The sequence below is a fragment of the Aythya fuligula genome, chromosome 7 (genome assembly GCF_009819795.1).
Source record: "Aythya fuligula isolate bAytFul2 chromosome 7, bAytFul2.pri, whole genome shotgun sequence".
Classification (NCBI taxonomy): domain Eukaryota; kingdom Metazoa; phylum Chordata; class Aves; order Anseriformes; family Anatidae; genus Aythya; species Aythya fuligula.
Genome location: NC_045565.1, coordinates 15,541,042 through 15,562,992, shown reverse-complemented (window position 1 = coordinate 15,562,992; position 21,951 = coordinate 15,541,042). Strand labels below are relative to the sequence as shown.

The 21,951-nt window shown below is 37.1% G+C and overlaps 1 protein-coding gene across 2 annotated transcripts in view; it reads left to right on the top strand.

Annotated features, from left to right (window-relative positions):
• Positions 1-21,951, top strand: part of ADK (adenosine kinase) — a 278,657-nt gene that overhangs the window by 237,051 nt on the left and 19,655 nt on the right. For both annotated transcript variants that reach the window (XM_032190900.1, XM_032190901.1), the window contains exons 9-10: positions 300-414; positions 20,080-20,166. In XM_032190900.1, coding sequence (XP_032046791.1) covers positions 300-414; positions 20,080-20,166 — 202 coding nt within the window. The remainder of the gene's footprint in view (positions 1-299; positions 415-20,079; positions 20,167-21,951) is intronic.

Sequence of the window (21,951 nt, the reverse complement as noted above, 5' to 3'; positions counted from 1 at the left end):
AAAGAAACCCACTAATTGCTCATTAGGAAATGCTCTGTAATTCCTTTGTTAGCTTTGCAGTTTTGCAGCAATTGGAATAGCTGAACTATCATTACCAAGATTAAAAACACTGGTCTCATAGTACTACATAAACCCTTAGGAGAATGAAGTATTTCTCCTTTTAAAAATCTTTCTCTACGGACAATAAAGTCTGTTTTATACCTAGCCATAAGAAAATAAATTTTTGATCTGCTAATACAGTTCTAATCTTTCACTGCTCTAATATGCTGGTTACAAGAATTTTCTCTCTTTATTAATAGACTGAAGACATTAAAGAGATAGCCAAGAAGACACAAGCCCTGCCAAAGGTGAACACTAAAAGGCAACGAATTGTAGTCTTTACCCAGGGGAAAGATGACACTGTAATGGCTACAGGTATATTTTTCAAATCTTTTTTCTCAGTAAATATTCTAGTTAAGCAATTGCAAGTTCTGGTTTTAAAAACTGTTAAATGGTAGGCATAGCGTTTGCCTTTTGATGTTAATGTTTCTCATCTCTGTTATGTTTTTAATTGTTTTAAGATTCTGAATTCAAGAAGTTAGTATTTCATAGGAATGCCTGAGAATTTAGTTCTGAACATCTGAAGTTCTTTTTTATAACATAGATCTAAAATATTGATCCAGTTGGTTTTGCTCAGATTTTATGACTTGAGATTTTATCTGTGTAGCCATCTTTGCTGCAAACAAGAACACACTATGCCTGCTGAGAACAGCTGTGCAACAGTATAGTATATTTAAACATTTGTGAAAAGGAGGAAGTGAAATCCAGTACTAAGTGAATTTCCAGTCTTTCTTGCTTTGAGCAGAAAGTCTCACTTCAAGCTTTTCTCAGCCGTCTGCTCTTCTATTCTCAAAGGAATACGTGGGAAAAAAGGTGTTCTAGCAGGGATACAAGTAGTTTGTGCTGTCTAAATTGATGATGTACGACACACAGATTTAAGCATTATAAACATGACTGCCTACCTTTTGACAGTCTCTTTAATTTTGTCCACCTATGCTTCTAGACTAAATAAAGCTATTAAAAACATGTGCTGTGGCAAGCCATTTTAGTCACTCATTCCTGCACAAGGTAAGTTATTAGTCAGGGCTGAATTCCTCCTTTGGAAATCAAGTGAAGTCGAGGAAGCTTTGCACCTGAGGGACCAGTGCTTACTCATATGATGTTTGCCTCAAGATCAGAATTTGCTTCAGCCTGTGGCTGCAGGGCTAGGCACTAAGTAGGTATGTCACTGCTATATAGATCATTCTTAGCAGCAGTTTGAATGATTTCTCCAATAGTTTGCTCCTTCCTGTATTTTGTTAGCTACAGACTGATTTAAAGGAAATAGCAGTCACTGAGAGTTGTGTATGTGTATCTCACTGAATAATGATGAAAGTGCTGCTTCCAGAAAGTTACTGCATTATGTGAATGGCCCATATGGAGGCACTCCACTGGAGTATTGTACAGTTGGCTGAGAAATAGCAGTGTAAAAATGTTTTTATACATGAGCTAGTAATAATGGTAGTAAACCTAAATCTTATGTGTAACCCTCCTGTGCTCTTATTTAATTTTCACTGTGTACTTATTTTATTCTTCAAACTGGAGTTGTTAACAAATCCATTAATCCCTTCTTTGATATTTTTACAACTGGGAGCTTATTTGAGGACTGACACTTGCTAATCTTAGCTGTTTGTTCGCTATGAAATGAACTTAAATTAGAGAATGCACTTTATATGCATGATAAATGCAAGATGGATAGAGAGTGTATGCAATGGTGTCAGCTACAAAAGCAAACATGATAAATGTTAAGGCAGTTTTGAGCCGTGGGATAAGCTATTCAGTGCACAAGCGTAGCTGAATCTCTTTGCTATGTTGTTATTCATGGCAGCCAAATAAATGTCAATAATAAAAGAGAATTAAAGATTTTCATTTCCCAGAGGCAGTCCTCTAATACAGCTTGATCTTTCATTTCATTTGTAATTCGTTCTCATGTCAGGATGCAATCATTCGCCTGGCTCTGTGTGTCATGTTAAGTCATTTAATAATGATTAAGAACATAAAAATGTTTGGCCTGTGGGGCAATTCTCAAAAGAGATACCAATTTGTTATTGTTTTCCCCCTTTTTCCTTCCTTTGGTGTGGATCATCTTTTTCCCACCTCTTCACGTTAAAATAATAATGAAAGGAGGAAAATGTGTCCCTTAATTTAGTATATGATGATATGATAGAAAGGCATAGAGTACTGTTAACACACTTATTTCAACACTAATTAGGTCTAGTTGTACTTTGAAACTTGCAGTGGAAAGTGCAAAATGTTTCTAAATGATTTTTGGAAGAATTGCTGTATTTAGGAGTAGTTACCTGCATAGAACTCATTCCCTCTTTGTAATGTACAGAAGAAGAGTAGGTTTTAGAAAAAAGCAGTCTGTATAGTTGTTTATCCTGCCTTTCCGAGGAAACAATGTATTGTCAGAGAGTTCGTGCCTAGATCAGTACTTGCAAAGTCATGGATTTCAGCTATGGATTTGGACCTTCCACCCAAGTCAATAGTGATAATAAGAACATGGCTCTAGGATGTTTATTAGCTGAAAGATGCTTCTGTCACTATTGACTTGACTCAACCAGAGAGGATCAGTATCCAGACAAAAGACTCTGCTGTTTCGTTCTTCCCTTCCACTGCTGCCATTAACCATCCTTCATCAGCTGTTGGCAGATCACATATTCCAGTGTTCTCAGCTTATGTCCTCTGAAGGAGTGCAGGATGGAGCTGGAGCTTACAAGTGTGAGAGTGAAAGATGCCAAGGTGAATTTGGACCTTTGTGGGTTTTGTACCTTCTCTTCTCCTTTATTTTCCCCACGGAAAGCACTCTGCTGTCTGACAGCAACTGAGCATTGGGAGTAAAAGTGAATGCCTTGGACTGGACTGCTCTCTACAGAGAGACACATGGGCATCCACCTCCCTGTTCTTGCCCAGCCCTGCCTATGCATGGGTACAATGAGAAAGACAACACCGTGGCTGTAAGAGCTTCCTTAAACAGAGGTCTGTTTCCTCAGTCAAAATAAACCCTCTGCTTACTGTCCTAGACAAGGCAGCCATGAGGCTAAGTTGAGAGTGTCTTTGTTGGAAGAGGAGTGTTCCTCTTTGGTGGGCTACGTGTAGGCCGAATGGTAGATCAGGGAACGGAAATAAGGAGGGGATACACTTTGGTTCAGCTCTGGCTGGAAGGAGAGAAAATGAGGTGCATAAAAGGGATTGTTCCAGGTTACTTGTTCATTCGGGAAAGGACACAGAATTATATGTGTTGGTAAATGAGATGTAGAATTTTGTTTTATTTTTGGTGGGGCAAAGAAGACCAAATACAGCTGCTCACTACATGTACAGAGGACTGACTGTGGAGACAGTTGTTGATTCTTGAACATCCCAGAGAACAGAAGTATCAACAGGTATTTGAGGAGTAGAGCATAGGACAGGAAGGTGCAGATTTTTACCAAAAGAAAAGAAGGAGTGACCAAAAAGTTCAAAGAATATATCTCTGATAGACTGAGACAGCTAAAAAGTCTACCTCCTCCAGCGATCTGTCCCAGCTCTACGGCAAGGATGTTTAATCAGTTTGTGAATTGCTGCAGTTTAACCCAACATTGTTTTAATGCCCACCAAAAGTAGTGGTGGCTCACCTCAAAGAGACTGTGAACTGTGGCCACTCAGGCACTGATTGACAAGCAACTTAGAGATCCATGCAGCTGGAGCAGATTATGAAAATGGCAAGAACTGCATCAGCCATTCCAGTCTAAGCCATTCCCATTTGTCAGTCCAAATTCCTAATCTGTCTGAACTATTTGTGTTTTTAGAGGAAAAATTTCTCTCTCTATCATGGAGCACATTGGGTCTTCCTACTGTCTGTTCATATCTCCTCCATCACAGTACTCCAGCCCCAAGGCTGCTTTCCTCTCCCCTTCCTTCCTGTTCTCTGTCAGTAGGAATAATTGCAAGAAAAAGGCAAGCTCAAATTCAAGCTGAGTGTGATCAGTATGTTTTATAGGGAAGGAAAGGAGTGTTTAGGATTGGCACACGGGAGCTATTGCAGATGAAATGTTGACTAAATTAACTGTCAGCTTCTAATAAGACTCCATGGAGCATGTTATCATTGTCTGAAGTTCTCCTATTCGTGTCATTTGGGTGCATTTTCCTCTGATGTCAAATTTTATCTTTTTACTGTAGAACTTGAAGGCATTGGAGTTTCTTAGTGAGCCTAAGAATTACCACTGACAATTTTTTTTTTTTCAGAAATCTGTCCCCATAATGATTGAATTTTGACAAAACTCCTGAAAAAAAGTAACCTGAGAGAGGCACCTGTGATGATACCTTTCAGTACAGAGCATTATGGTTTGGGAAAGACACTAGTAACCCAAAAATAGAATCTATGCACTTGCTTACCTGGGAAAGTTTATTTGAGGAACAGCATTGGTTAAATTCTTGTGTGGATGGTCCTTGGCTGTATTGGGAATTACTTGGCTATCAACACTCAGGTCCCACTAACGCAACCTTGTTCATCATATTCTTCTTCCCAGGTCTGAGATTCTGGATATAACTTCAGGTTCCCGGCTTGGTGGGATACATTCATTCCATGTTTCAACACTTTTTTCTGTAACCACAAAAAAATACGTATGCAGGGAAAGGGGGGAAGGGTTAATGACCACATCCAATCTCTTGATTTCAGCAGCTGGGGCTTTTAATAAACACACCAAAAATCACAAACTCTGGCAACAACATATATGTCATATCTATATGTGTGCTATAACATTTGTCAGAATTAAATGCTGTGAAAACTATCCTTTTTACAGAGTTGCTCATAACATTTTTAAACAAATTACTTTTAGTCAGATACATTTTATGACTGGTCTTGGCCCAAAGGGAAATCTTTGGAAAGTCTGAGCAAAATCAGTTCAGCAATGGAAAAACATACTTTTATATTGAAATATTTGCATAATTCAAAAACAGCTGAAGCTACAAACTTTAAACTTGGCTTGTTTTATAGCTTTAATAGTGGAAAGAAAAACAGTCCAAATTTAAAGAAAATCACTTCAGCATTTTTCAAGTTATGAATGATGAAATCTGGCATGTTCAGGCGTGAACACAGAATTTTCCATTCTTTTTTCCCCAAATATTTTCAAGACCACCTTTGTTAAGGGCACGTTTGTAATAAGCTCACTTGTTAGAATATGCAGTAAAGAAATGAAATTGTTAAGGATTCAAGCATTAAAACCTACCTAAAACAAGTTAGGGTTTTACTGAGTTAATGACACCACTTACATCTTCTTCAATTTGTGGGATGTGTGACTTAAGAATGTTTCAGGAAATGTATTAGCTTTGCAGTGATGTGGTAGAAAGAGAAAGGTACCCCTTAAAAATCTCTTAGTGTACCTCACACGTAGTACATACTGAAATTTCTGAATTTCTATTTGCTATTATTACTTGACAATTAATCTGTTTGATAAATTACACAACCTGTGCAATATGGCCAAATTAATACGTGGCTATAAAACTTGTAACATTAACAAATTTTAGAGCTCACTACAAAGCTTTTGATGTTGGAGTGATACTAGGCATTGGCCTTCCCCTGTTATCTGAAACAGGATACCAAGCTAAATGGATGTTGGTTTAATCCAGTACAACCAGTCTCAAGGTAATATGTGCACATATTTTCATAAATTAAAAGTTTATATGGGTTTGGATAAAACCAAAACTTGATCTAAATGAAAATAGCAACAGAAGTATGGAGGAGAGTGTCTTTTTATGAATGATGAAACTTCTTGTACTCTGTAAGGGTATGTTAGATCTTGAAGGAGGACTTTTAAACCATTTTGTTTAGAAGAGCTGACAAAATTTTGGAAGCTAGAGTTTTTAAGTGCCATTCTTAAATCCTGATGGTGTGATGCTCCATGCGTTTTTGGGGAATAAAAACAAGCATATAATATAGTCTAAACAGAGGTCAGTGGGTTTTCTTTGTCAGGTTGTGCTGCAATCATAGACCAGCATGTTACCTTGTAAGCTTATCTATAAAACACAGAAGTATTTATTACTAATGACACTGCTGACATTTTATGGTGGGCCTGTTTGCAGTTCCTCTTTCTGTAAATTACTGGGTATAGTATGTTGTCCTCTAAGCAAGAAAAAGTGTGTTTTTTTCCTTAGTTCTCATAGCTTTCATGCTCAGCCTTCCAGACAGGAAAAATCCTGACGTGCTCTTTTTATCAGACAGCCTTCCTACATGTTTACACAAACAAAAGTCATGTCTTGGGCCTGCAGCTGGGTTATATTACAATGCGTGCTCTTTTTCACAGGATTACACACTGTCACTATTCCCTGTCCTGTGATATTCACAAATGTAAAGAAAATTTTAAATACCAAAAATGGATTTAGGAAAAATGGAAATTTTGGTCTGCTAATGGCAGAACAAATGAGCCAGAAAGCCCAGTAGAATTATTTTTAGTTTAGTTGTGACTTAGGAAACCACAAAACCTAAATTAATAATGAATGTTTGTTGATAGGGATTAATGAATAGCAAAGCTGGTAATACCTTTTGTAACTGAGACCATTCATGATTTCATGCTGTGTGGGAGAGGTCTGAGGATTTTATTAGACAGCTGAAACACATTATTAAAATCAAAGTTCCTGGATACCAGTATCTCAACTGGACTTGTGTATCAACAATTACATCTCAAAGAATGCATATACCTATGTATCTATATATGTAAATATATATATGTATGTAAGCAACGTGTAAGTGTGCGTGTTTCAGTAATTTCTCATGGATTTAAAGAATAAAATATCTTGACTAGTCTAACCTAGTAACACAACAGTTTAGCCCAGCAATTGAGAAGAAATTTAATCACTAGTAATAAGGAATTTTGAAGGCAAAACTATACTTTTCATTAAGCATAGCCTGAATCTCAGGTGCCATAATGAATTTGCATTCTGGCATTCCACGGAAAAACTACTACTTTAAGCTGTGAAAAGCATGTGTTTGTTGAAGGGCAATGAACATGGGCCCCCATTCTATTCGTTAGGACTTGGCAGTATTTCCTCTTACACAGAAGAATTTCTGTATTTGTTTCTCAAATACAAATACATAGATCTAGGAAGTCAATTTTTGTACCATAAGTCTAAAAGGAATTCTTGGAGGCACGACTGTTAATACACAATTCCAGTGGTTGTGTAACAGAAATTAAGTGATATTGGCCTTATAGAGTGGAAAAGGGGGAGCAGGACTTGGTTGGACCTAAGGTCTACCTAAAATAGTATCTGCAACAACGTATAGTAGTAGGTGCTTGAAAAACTGAAAAAAATCTGTAGTGATACCTCCATGTTACGCTCTCCTAGCTTCCAGCAATCCGTAGTTTGTGACTTTCTGAATCATACAATGAGTGTCAAAGACTGAGTTGTGAAGAAGTACCTCCTGCTATTTGTTTGAATTCAGCCACTTAAGAATGTCACTGGCTATCTCCTGCGTCTTGTGTTGCAGTGGTCAGCCGTAGGAGACAAGGAAAAAGGAGACTATAGTATCTGTGAACTATAATGGATTAAATTATTGTGGAGCTCCACTCCAAGTCATATTGTGTTTTGAACTTGCATCTGGCAACTACAGAGACTGTGGTTCCCAAGGTGGAAATTTGCGTCAGGATCAGCTGGTGACATTGTACAATTGTCTGCAAAGCAAACAGCAGAGAAAGAGGGATAGAGACATAAGTATATTATCAAAAGGGAAATGATCTTTTTGACATCTTGTGTTTTGAAAACCAATTTTTATCATAGAATTATATTAAAAGAATGGTGAGACAGCAAAATCAATCATTCAGTACTTAGGAAGCACTGGAACTAATGACAGCCTTCCAAACTGAGTTTGTGCCTCTCAGTGGATGTGTAATTCATGCAACTTTGTTGAGGTTATGGCCCTGTTTTCTGAAAATGACACCTACCTCTCTGTCTGTACACCAAACATGAAATTCTGGTGACTTCTAGCTTTTCAGCTACTATTACTGCAGCTACAATGATAAGAAAATCCAAAACTGTGGTATCTTATATCAAATAATTATGCTATAAACTTTTCATTAAGTTTTTGCTTTGTTTCAAGTTCAGCGTTTTCCTTTTCTGTACACACATTCTGTGCTGCTGAAATATTCAGCATGTTGTATGCTCTCCATTCCTCCTTTAAAACACATGGTTTAATGAACTGAAATCTGAAACCCATGGTTTAAAGGGTTGCAGTGCGTAGGCTTCTCCCCTCCCGACACTTGGGTTCAAATCATACTAATAGGGTAGCTAATTTATGAAAACAGTCAGATAGTAAATTTTTGCAATTCTTTCAACTACCAATAGTTTTTAAGAAATGGATTTTCTCTTTGCGCTGATTTGGTATGATTATTTTTTTCATTGTAAGAAATTAAATGTATGCCTTGTTCAGCAGGTTTCATGATAGATCAATAATTTGTTGGCTTAACTTTTTTTTTTTTCCTGTGGAGATGTGGGAAGATCAATGTCTGTAGTGCCCTAGGTCATGATCAATACTTTTAATAAAACTACCTTTTTTCTCTTCCTTTTTCTTTCTTTCTTTATTTTTTTTTTTTACCTTTGTACAGTTTTGCTTTTATTAATGAGCTTTTCCTTTAGTTTCAGACCATTAATGGTTTTCAGATAATGTCATACTGCCCAAGGTCAAGGCCAGTCTGAACTTATAACTCTACTTATCAGTGATTAAATCTATTGGATGGGCTTAGATGTGTTAGAAGACATAAGAGTTGGAAGCACTGCTTTGTAGAGACTCAAAGTTAAAAGAAAACAAAAACTCAACCTTTTGGGAGGATGACACATTGAGGCTTTTTTTCATTTCCCTTTTAAACAAATAACAATTGTCTTATTTATGGATCTTATATTGGCCTTAACATCACAAGTAACTACTGTGGCCTTGACTGCTTCTCAGTTAAAGTTATTAAACACTCCATATTGAGTTTTATAACATTATATTGCTCATTTTGGAAGATGAGTTTGAAATAAGATAACATATCTTTTGTTCATTGCTGAAATTCTGGATGGGAAGCTAGTAACTTATCAAAGTATGTGTTATCAGCTGGATTTCTTGAAGAGAATATGATATTATTGTCTCTGGGGCTCAGCCCAGTTGCTTTTGAAATCAACGGAAAGATCTCATTAACTTCATTGGATATTGATTATAGCCATGGAGAACTTAAAACACTCATGAATATGAATGGTTTATATGAATCCATGTGTCTTTTTGTGTGCAGTACCTTGTCTGCAACCTCTTCATTCAATTTTTGAAGTCTACCTAGAGGTTATACAAAAAAAGAACTGTATGTATGCTGAGAGATTTGATAACATGTTTTACCTTAAGGTATCTTCTTTGCTGTCTGTTACAAATGAGGTGCATAAAACACTGGACCCTTTGACCACTGGCAGCTAGGCAAAATATCTTCTGCAGAAAATCTTTTTTTTCCATTATTTTGGCAGTTTTAGCCTTTTTTTTATTATTATTAAGCAGTAGTTCACTTCACAGCAAATCATCGGAGAGGAGTTTGAACAGCAGAATCTCCACTCAGAAGGTGCCCTACAGACTCTGATAGCCTATCATCTTTAATTTAGAGATTTTATTTCCCATCTTGTGATTATAGTTGAATGAACATTGTAGAAAAGTTGAAATTGTAGCTATCCATGTCATGCTTTTGCCATAAATGATGGAACTTAGGTTTTCAGGACTCTAATCTTCACCAGCTCAAATAGTCACTATAAAATAATTGCACAGAATGGAAAGAGCGTAAAATGTGGTTATGTATGGTGACCCTGGAAGAAAATTAACTGCTGAAACTGACCCTTTGATTAGAAGTTTCTCTGCTGTAGCATCCAGTCTCAGGTAAAAGAAGTTGTGGTAAATAGGTGGCTGAATGAAATACAAATTCTTATCTCCAGGAGAGAGAGAGCAGAGATGCTGGCTAGTGGAAAAAGTGGACAAGAGGGTTGGGGTGTGAGTTAGAATGGGTCCTGCTTTAGGGATTTAGTATGCATTTTGTGTAAGGCAACAAAACATTCAGAGCTGACACTGGAGGTGGGGTGAGGGAGAGGAGTACATTGGAGTTCTCCAAAATGGTTACCTGTCTGAAAGCGGATTTGTCAGGTTTTATCATCAGTTTGACTCGGTTATTTCCACAGTAGGTTTTACAGGTAAAGCAAAGTGGGAAAGATTCAAATGCCATTTCTGAAAAATAAGCTGTGCACCTTACTCATATACCAGTGACCTGACGTTCACACACCTGCGAATAATACAGGTTAGGAAGTAGCAGTTTAGATATAAATCCACAAATACCACAAAAATAAACTTTATGTATTTGATCCTATGTGAATCAAAGTAGGCTCCAGCTTACTTTTGCCAGAGCTATTTTCTTTGTTATGAATAAAAAAGTCAGTAAAATAAGCAGACCTGACTTAAAGTATGTAAAGACAGCAGATTTAGTAAATACAGCAAACTCAAATTATTTGTACATTGTCAGGCTTTGGCTACACCCACATAATAACGTTTGTTTAAAAAGAGTACAGACAGTCTTCAGAAACCAGATTTAAAGTTTGGAAGGTGACTTCCACTGATTTTGTTTGCTGTACTCTGCTACCCTGTGCCCCCCCCTTCCTTTGTAATCCACCCTGATTCCACTCCCTGCCACAGTGATTAGCAGTCAAAACTAGATCAGAGAGGAGTCGGTGGAACCAAATATTTATACCGCTTGTAATCTGACACTGTGATATTGTACTGTGAACCTGAAAAGATGCCAGGCCATGCATTGTGGCTAATAGCAATTGATCACGAATAAAACTGCAGAACTCTACTCCAAATTGTTGGCTTTCTAAATTTGATAATAAGTACATTTCCTGATAGAATATAAAAGTGCAATAAACTATGCATGCCCTCTCTTTCCTCCCCACCTGTCCAATTGCAGAATGCTGTTTGTACAGTATATTGTTGCTGCTGACATCTGAGTAAAAATTTTAGGAGCAGTTGGCTATCAAATGATGGCAAATTTAAAGGTTATGCAAATTGTGCCAGTACAGCCCAGCTTGTTTCAGACCTCTTTTCTCTATTATCATATCAATTGAGTCAGCTCATAGTAGACAAAGCAAGGTTATGGGAACCACCTAGAGCATCATGCACCATTAAACATCAATGCAGCATACATGAACATCTGCAACAACGATCTTATTAACAGAGGGTATAACGGAAGGCAATAAACAGCTTTCTTAGTCACTTAATTGTAAAAAATTTAATAACCTAATACTTGCATTATTTATCAACAGCAAGTTGGTCAAAAATATTATGCAGTTGTGGTGGATTAGATTGCACTACCTATTGCACATTGTAAATTAACACAGAAATATGAAAATCCATTTGTGAGCAGTTAAATGCTGTATTTAGTGTAGTGCTAATGCAATTTTCTTTTAATCTCTGGCACATCATGGGGTATAAGTATGTGTCTTTTGGAGTGATATTTTTATATTTGGCTAAAACCAAATATAAAAAAATAAAGACCGTTTATGGATTTCCTGCTTAAAAAAATCAAGATCATTTTGAAAGGTAGAACACAAAAACTATAAATTAGTCTTTTTATCTGCAATCAAAACAGATGCTTAGATAAACAAAGCAAAGCATGTTAGATTTTCATACTGCAAATGTATGGTGTGTCAGCTTCTGGGCAGTCACCAGTCTGATCTAGAAGATGAGAGCATGTGAAGCTGTGATATTTGATTCCCAATGCCTCCTCCGAGACCCATTTTTGGTTACCAGAAAACTGGGGGCCTGGGATGAGAGCTGTGGGAGGAAAGCACCACTCTTCCAGCTTAGCCTGCATGTGCAAAACATACAGACATTTAATTATCTAAGAAATGATCTGTAGCTAATTTAGAGCGAAAATAAGCTCCTTCATTTTGGGCCAAATTCTGGTTCTAGACTTGCATAATACTGAAAGAGTTCCATTAACAACAGTGGAGTTGCTGTTTTTTACTGGTGTTTTTAAGAGCAGAATGTTTCCCCACTGAGATTAGAACAAATCTCAGCCTACACTGCAGTGACATCTTCTAATAGATCTAAAACCTGCAAAAGCCTGAGAAAATCCATCTAGTAAGCAAGTTTCATTCTTCAAAAATAAATAAATAGCCTAGGGAGATCTTAATTAAAGGCAATAGAGAATTTACAAATACAGCATGAGAAGAAAAAAAAAATTAAAATTCTAGATCAGAGCTCAGAGTTAAAAGGATGAAAAATACAAATTTCTACATCTGCCTTGAAAGGCAATTTAAATTTCTAAAATTCCTGTGGCATATCTACCTCAACAATGCCCAGATAGCATCCAGTTAATTAAAAAAAGGAGAAATATATTTATACATTAACTTATTTTTAATAATGTTTGTAAGGAAGTCTCTCTTTCATTTTGATGGACTGATTGTATTTATGAAACTAAATATACATTTTCCCAGAAGAAAAAGCTCCTTCAAAACTGCTCTGTAGTGACCTAATGCTCACTCCTTCTCTTTTCAGTCTTACTGATGCTCAAGTAAAATAGAAATGCCTTGGGCCCATTTCTGCCTCCACTGATGACCCATGCTTCTCAGATTATCATGTAGCATAAACAAAGCTGTCATGTAACATGGCATTTATTTAAATGATGTGATTTCTGTGTTCACCACTGTGAAGCTGAGGTATAGCTAAGAAAGCTTGCAAGTTTTGACAGGTGTGTTTGCCCTGTTAGGGCAATATGCTTAATGTATAAAAAATGTGAGGCATAATACAGGGGTTGTCCTGCTCAAAATCAAATTGTAATGCGTTTTTCTACAGCTTGTTTTAGCCAACGTCCTGATAAGCTTCTTGACCACATTATAGATCAGTATTTGTGAAAATTCTCCCATAGGACAGTGTTTTGATGGTCCAGCTGTGCAGTGATTTCGGGTATGTCTGTAGAACGGCATGAAATGGAGTACAAACATATGTGCTTTCTCGCTAGCACGTGGGTCAGTGCAAGCAGAAAGTGAAGTACGTGGTCTGCTTTCTTAGCTGAAAGATACTTCATGTTTGCACAGCCTGTACAGCCAGGTTTCAGAAAGTTGAAGGATGTGTGTGAGCTAAAACATGGGTCAGCGTAACTTGGGCATACATATGTGATGTATTCAACAGAACTTGGGCATACATATGCGATGTATTCTGTGCATTAGACATTGAATATTGAAATTCCATCTGTCGTCATTTGCACTTGTTTTCACTACCTGAGCTATCTACTTGTGGATGGAAATAGAGATTTGTTTATATCTTCCATTCCCAAATGTAGCTTAAAGAGTAATATTTCTTGAGAGGGTTTATTTGTTTGTTTGTTTGTTTTGTTTGTTTTAATTTTAATGATGAAGTAGGATGTACACCAATCAAGCCAAATCATGTTGGATTTGCAGAGGTCAATATTTGTTGATATCCAAGGCCAGATCTGTTTTTGTGCCACGCTGTACTTTCACTGGGGTGGCTAGACTCATTGTGCTGGAGCTATACCAATGTGCAGCCATCATTACGCCCAGGGCACCTGTTCTTGTTGGAGGCTAGGGTCACACTATTCATGGATTTAGGTTGTTGTAACCCATCTCCTTCTTCAGGACTGATTTTGATCTGAGCTTTTCCTTGTAATTTCATAGTGTTCAATCAGTGAAACAGTTACGGAAGTTCTGAGTTTTCCTTATTTTGGATGTCTATGAGTTGATACTCTATGCCTTTCCTGAGTCTTCAACCCCTTTCCTGTTGCAGAGATCACAGGAAAATGATGCAGTTCTGAGCATTGCCTTATGTCTTCAGCAGCCGCGCTGAGTTACAGAGTGCATTTTCTGGCAGTTCAGTGGGCGCAGTTTCAGCTCCCTCTGAAATCTGTGCCTAGCGGGCAAATGGCAATACTCGTGTGTGCTCGGAAAGGCTTCCTCAACAGAGTTCATTGCCATTCTAAACTTTAAACATTGTGACACATGCCAGAAAAATTCATCGGCTTGTTCTTTAGGGCAGTTTTTCCATATATGTATGTATGCATTTCCTTATTTAATATTAGCACCAATCTGAAGCAAAACTGTAGTGTTTTCTGTTGACCTCCACTCATTCCCCCATCTTTTACATGCAGTCATAGGGTTTTGTTTAATTGTGCAAACAAAGAATTGTTCAATATGAGAACTGAAACAGAACTTCAACTCATGGCATTGGCAGTGATGGTACAGGCAATACCAAAAGCTAAGTGGATCCCATTACCTATATAAAGTAAACAAAACACATTCAGGCCTATAAAAGCTATTCATGAGTGTTGGTTGACACAGTTACTTTTTGTACAGTTATAACTAGGTACAGAGTTCTGGGTCTGATCTCATGCAGGTATAAATAATAATAGTTCCACAGAATAATAGAATAGTTTGGATCGGAAGGGACCTTAAAAATCATTGTTTCCAAGGAGCGGCGCTGAAATGACAGGCGTGCAGACCCTATCACACATAGATTCAGGGGCTATATGCTGAGTGCAAGAATACTGTTCAATTTTACATCATTGCTAATAGCTGATGTGTATGAGTTCCTCTGGAGAAACCTTCTTTCCCCTATTAACTCCAATCCTATGAATCACACGTAAATGCTGTGAATATGACTTCTGAATAAAAATACACTTGACTAAATGGGGCAATACATGTGTCTGGGCAGAACAACAAAGGGAAGACAAGTCTCACTGAGCATCTTTGGATTAACTTTTACCTCCTTAGTGAGAGAGAAAGTGGGGTCTGCATACTGTCATTCACGCTATAGATGCCTATAGGATCATGAGTAGAGCAGTAGAAAATACAAAATCTTTGGCATATTCCTTCTCTGTTTGCACTGCAAATGCATTGCCTCTGAGGGACAGTTCTTTGCATCCTGGCTCCCATAGCTATATGTACTTACTTAATTTTGCCTAGCAAGCTGCAAGAATTGTAGCCTAATTGCTCTATTTTGGCATTTTATTATGGAAATAAATTTGTATTTATATTGATTTTATCATACCATATACATATAAATGCTTTATAAATGACAATTACTCTATGACTTGTTTTGAGTAACGTTGTTCATAATAGCAGAAAAGGCCTAACTTCTTCACTATTCCTTGTTATAAAGTTTTCTTGGCTACATACTGAATTTATTTGAATACAGCATCATTCATAGTGTATTATTAGAATATTTGATTAGAAAGATCTGAAAGCATGAGGCTGACGTACATTTTTCTTGTTATAGTATTTAACTCCATTGACTTGCACAAACAAATTCCTTATTTTTCTGACAAGCCCTTCACAGCTACAGCACCAGGCAGAACAATGCACAGAAATAGATGGAGGAGAGGGAGATGCTGGCATGCAAAACAAGGCAAACTTACCCGGCACACAGAAAGTGCCAGGGGGCCTGTAGTGCTCACGCAGTACAGCTATCTGAAAGTCCCAGCCTGAAAATGCAGGATCTCATTCTGTTTGCCTGGAAGTGACAGGTTGAATCAACACGGCCAGGTTTGAAACACATCACTGCTGGACATTGTAAGGATTTCTAGGTAGGGGTCCAGTGCCCAGCACCCTAGCCCATGTTGACTTACATGTACCACAGTGGACAGAGCTGTGCTGATAGTCATGGGAGAATTACAGTGTCTATTTGATTTACATATCAAGTGTGGTATCTCTATGTGAAATAAAGCAACAGCAGTTGTAGTTTCTACTGTAGAAAAAGAAACAGGAGAAAATATTATGCTGCTAATTTTAAAAGATGCATTTAATGTGCTGAAGAAGGTGCAGAGGCTTAGAGCCTGTGGGCTTCTGGTTTTACCTTCTGGAGCGAGGTAAGAGCTCAGAATCGGCCAGACTGACATGGGTTTGTTCCAAATTCTTTTCTCATTACTTCTTACCTTATAGCTGTCCAGAGACATTTATAGGTTTTGAGCTTAGGTTTCTATGTTCTGTTAAGTTCTTCCTGTCCTTTTTTTTTTTTTTTTCCTTTTTATCTGTTTTTGGCCCCCGATCTAAAGAAAATGAGAGAGGATGGGGGTGGAAAGGAGATGGGACAGCATTCTGTTTCACAGTTGTTCCTTTTCTTTTTTACAAGTTAAAACTTACAAAAGAAACATGAATGTGTCTCCATCTTGTAAGCATCTGTACTCCTACTATCAGCCCTTGGATCAAAAGCTTATTTGAGGAAATAGCTAGACATTTTTGTATATATTTTAGGACTCCCTTCTTACTTTTATTTTAATACAAAATTATGGACACTCTAACATGTTGCCCATAAGAGTTCTGTTACAGGTAATTAAATGTAAGTTTACACATTTAATCTACTTTTAAGAGCAAGAGAGACTGGTAAATGACCCAGTTAAGGAAAGTACTCAGCCTAATTGGATGTAATGATTGCTTGCTGGTGTTTATTACTGTACTAAGAGTAGACGTGTAGTCTGTGATTCTAATTTGGTTTAAAAACAGACCTGTAGTATTTGCAGTTATCATCAGAATCCGATTGTTTCAGTTAACATCGTGAAAAAGGTTTGTGTTCAGCTGGGAGGTTAAATGTACCAGGATGGTGGGAGCACTGCTTTTCGGTTAGTGATGTTCCCCAATTATCATCTCTCCAGACTGTTTTACCTACGAAAATGTCTTAAGCCAGATATGCTAGTGCATATTTTTGCCTGAGGAAAACAAAGATAGATTTCACATCTTTACGTAAATAATGCAGCAAATTAGCAATAACTAAATTTACCAGTGAGATGATTCCTTCTGATTTATGAGTGAATATTTTCTTCAGCCTATGAATTTAGTACATCAACTTTTGATTATTTCCAAATCATTCTAAAGCAGCTGAGCTCCTCAGCAGTGTAAAGTCAGTGAGGGAGCTGAATCAAAGTCACAAGATTTAAGATTTCATTAATGCTTGTTACTAAAACTTCCCTAATTATACACACCCTTTTGCAATTTACACTTCCCATTCTGGGCTTTCAGCAAACGATACCAAACTGTAATGTGTTGTATCTGAGTGTGTTTACCAGAGAAGATATTTGTTGCTTAAAAATAGAACATTGGATTTTATGCCCAGAGGAGCAGCACTTGGATTTCAAAACACTTATGTAATTACTCTTTATTTCATAAGCTCTCAGAATGATAAATGAAATCAGAACTGACTTAGAGATGCAAGGCCACTGATGACCAATGCACTTAGCCAAGGTGTCTTTATGTTTACCATGATGGATTTGAGCGTTTTACAAAATAATAGATCACATACAGAAATGAAGTTAAAGTAACATTAAAGTCACAAAAGCAAGGATATTCAGAATGGAGACTTGTGCTTCATCTTAATTCACCCTGTTGTGCCTAGTTGTTACAAGACACAGATCAGTGAAAGATGCTAGCTATTTTTATCCTATTACACAGACATTGCAAGGTAAATTAATGGCAGCCTTAATTCTAAGTGACTTCATTTATTGTGAAGCAAAGAAAAAAACTCAGTATTTGTTCTATCTTTCCATATGTTAACTATTGTTAGCTTACAGTAGACTCTACTATGCTAGTAGAAGTTCTCATAAGGTTAAAGAAAGATAATTTACTATCTTGGATGTGTGCAATATGTGCAGGTGGTAATACCTTTATCATGTATTATGTGCTCCAAAGCCATGTCAGCTGCTTCTGAAACTTCAGTATTTCAAAATATAAGATTATTACCTCTCTTGAAATAGGTAATGTTATAGAAAAAGGGAGATGGAATGTGTGGTCCAGGTAGAGATGGCAGACAGGGCAGAAAAAAAGATTACTTTCATATCAACAGAAGTCATTGATGTGTTTGGGTTTTTAGACCAATTCAGTTACTTACAATTACATCCACTGCAAAAAGAGTAAAATAAGAGCTCACAGTGCAATACTCACCTGAATGTACTAGAGGGAGCTGAGTGAAGGAGTCAAGACGGAGGAGGAAAAGAGAGGAGAAAGATGATAGTGTGAACTTTCATCTGTGGAAGTTTTCTTAAACGGAGAGTTTTGTTTGATGCCAAGACGCATTTACAGCAGTCAAAATATAATGCCCGTGCATTGTTCATTCTCTGTGCCCAAACACATGCATTTGTATGCATATGCAAGTGTCTGCTATGTATTTAACGTAGAACATCTGTGTGTGCCCAAGCAGGTTAGTTTATTACAAAGTGTCTTCAACAGATTTATCACTTTGTTCGTTGTTTTAGCATTATCTAGAGCCAATCATATACACCTCCTTATGAAATGGATGAATACACTCTGCTCTCCTGGTAAAGTTTAATATAAGACCTCTCTTTCTTGATTTCCAATTCAAATGAATCCTGTTAAAATTACTAAAAAACATCACTTTTGAAGGCTATCTTAAGAGTACAATACAGCATTAAAGTAGATTTCTAAGTAGCTTTCTTAACAGTCTAGAGAGCAGGATGCACTGAGAACTGACTGAAACCTGTTCTTTAATTGGAATATTCATCTTATGGTTTTCATTACCCTTTTTCCTTCGCCTCTCATGGATGGTTGTTGCTAATGCTCCCCTCCCCTCCCCTCCTGGTGGGCCAGCCAACAGTTCCCTCTGGAGGCAGCATCATTATATCTGCCTGGTTCACTTAGTAGCAGATGGTGAAGAGCAGTAGAGCTGATACACTGCATTTCACAGAAACCAGGATCCTTCTGGTACCTCTGCAGCATACGCAGACTTGCCTGATTTGAGACTGTGAATTCTTTATATGCTTCCCAAACTAGGTTTCCTTGTTTGCTACTGTGTATGTCAATGTGAGAGCGATTTTTATGATCTGCTCTGTTGCTGGACAGTGAAGAAGCTACTTGTCTCCAGCTTATAGCTGCAGGAGGATCTATTTCCCGTTTTATTTCTATTTTTACTAAAAATTAAAGGATGACAGCTCTGATGGTTTTCATTTTCACTGGTTGACAGGCTTTTCTTCCCCCTCCCCTTTTTTTAATTCCTGCTGTCTGCCAAAGGACAATCTGTTTGCTCTGAGACAGTTTAATGCATACTGACTACCAGAGGCAGAACTTCCATTGGCTCTGTTACAGGGGTAATTTACACTTTAACAAGGTATTGTGACAAGGTGGTAATTATATTTTTATCACGTCATTATGACATTACCACCTGGAAAGCCATAGCTGATTAATTAGTGGCATATATTAAATTTATAACCCTCGAACTCTAAAGTTATCATACCTAAGTGGTGTAATTATGTTGAACTGTGGTGTGGCAGTGAATTGAGGTGAAGATGCTGAGTATCCACCTATTGCAATAGGTTTAACGAGTGCCAGTAGAGGGCAGGGAGCTGCAGAGAAGGACATACTTTTTTAAAAAGAAATAAGGAAGAGAATGAAGTCGTTGAAATCCTGAAGCCAAATCTAGTCAGCTGGAGAGTTGCAAGGCTTCTTGCATACATGTGTTTTTTAAAAAGATGTAATTTGAGAGCAGTCTGATATACAGTAGTTCCTGCTCTTCGTTTCACAGTTTTACTTTAGCTAGTTTGCGTGTGTTTTGTTTTTTGCAATATAGAAATTTCTTTGAAACTTTTTGGAGGCTCAGACTGGCTATTCTGGAGACTATATCACCTCTCTGCAACTAATAAGAAGCAGTGTTTTTGGCAGGATGAGCTTTTCTTAGTCTTGTCCATATGCCCATGTGTTTTATGTTGTTCCTCCCAGTTTAGTTCTTTTCTCTTGCCCTTAATATTAGGAGATAAAGAAAAGGAATGAGACTAAAAGTAATTAATGAAAATGTCCACAACAAATAGCTTGATCAAATGTATTCCCATATCCCTCTGCAAAAATACTGCATTGCAGATTATTATTATTATAAACCAAATCTGTTTTTGTCCAAATTACTATGTTGTATTATAGAATCAGAGCTTCAGTTTTGTTTTTTTTTTTTCCACTGTTTGTTGTGCTTTTCTACGTCATATTTGTAAGCTGCTGATATTTTTTTCTCTCTTTGCATTATAGCAAATGAAGTAACTACTTTCCCTGTGTTGGTGAGTGATCAGAGTGAAATCGTGGATACCAATGGAGCTGGAGATGCATTTGTTGGAGGTATTTCTTTCTTCACTCTTATTTGGAGATTGTCCTATTATTCTCTGTATAAAATCTACCATTTTTTCATTCAACTATCCCACAGAATTAACTTCATTCTTTTAGAGCTTTTCTTTGCATTCTGAACTTACGGGATTCAATTAAGTTCTGATTTTCAAAGGGAAAGTGTGTTCTATTACTTTAAAGATGATATGCCATTATGCTATACTCTGGTCGTTTTCATGAGATTAATTGTATCTGTCAGACTGTTGCATAAACAAGCTGCATCAAGTACTATATAGTGTACAGAAATCCCTCCTGGCTTAAATGTTAACACATTGTTGTTCTTTAAAACAGGTTGTAGTGAATATTAAACAGTATGTTAATAAGTGAGCATAATGTCTTCTGATCATGTCGGTTTTGGTAGAACATCTGCTTCCAATACAATTATTTGGATATCAAAAAAGAACACAAAGGGTTAATTTGTTAAAACAAACCCAGAAAATATCTGGCATTGCTTAATATCCATTTGCAAACTTACTATTTTTTTTGGCATAAGCTCTAAGGAAAAAAAAAGAGGATGTTATGTCTATGCCTGTGTTTTAAAACGATTCAATATAAGCCAAAAAACAATCTAATCCAAAAGTTCTGTCATTCATTGTAACCTTCATACATGTAGTTCTGTGATGCACTATTGCATCCTGAAGACTCTGATATCCAGAACACAGCAGCTTTAAGGAGCTCCATTAGTCACTAATTTACTGGAAACATTACCAAAGAGACTTTATAAATAGAAATGCAGGGCTCAATCTTGTAGCTATGAAGGGGATAACAAGCAGCGTGTTACCCAAATTAAAGCTTCAGAATTGAGTCCCACTTGAAGAAGGTATTCAAAATAAGCTTAAACTTAAGAATGTGAATAGTTCCATCCCTACTCAATACATCACTTAAACCTATGATACATTTTCAGTATATGCTTAAATCTGGCTGAAAATAGGAATGTTATTACTCATTTGCCTTGGTGCTTCATGAATCAAGAAGGGCAGGAATAGAGGAAAACATGTTAGGTCATGTTATTCATACACCTCTTAATGCATACTTGTGATTTAGGAACAATTGAAAATGACAAATAAAGACTAAATTTGAACCAGCAACAGTGACTATCAACATAAATTAGATCTTCAAGGGCATATCCCCGTATACATGTGCTCTGTGTATCAGCTGTGTCAGTAGGTTGCTGTCTTGCCATGAAAACAGAAAAGATCTTGCCTATTTTGTTTTCAGATCCTAAAAATAAAATAACACAGGGTAGTACTCAGGTGGTCAATATGGTAGACACCAACCAAGCTTTGCCTCAGCAGGAAGCAGGTTTTCATGTCTGCCACATTTATCTCAGATTGTATTTATTTTCATTTCTTCAGATTTTAGGCATTATATGGAAATCAGGACTTTGATGGTTTTTTAATAGTCCTGCTTCTTCCCTAACTTAGCTGCAGGAAGACTGTTATGACTGGTCAGGCTTAAGAACTGTCTGGTCTCTCATAACCTTTCCTTTTCCCTAGTACTGCCTTAGCTGCTGTTTTTCTGTAGAAAGCTAAAACGTTGACTTCAGTAATTTTTCAGAATGTACTGGATGGACTGGCTGATAGAAGCCAAATCAGACCCCATTCCAAATTGCTCCCTTCCAGGGAGTTCAGGCATACCTGGTCAGGGTAGTCTTGGATCAGTTGTGATATTGCTTTCTCTAAGTGTCTAACAGTGGATTTCAGCAGTTGGAGGGAAAACAATGTGAAAAATGCTAAATTT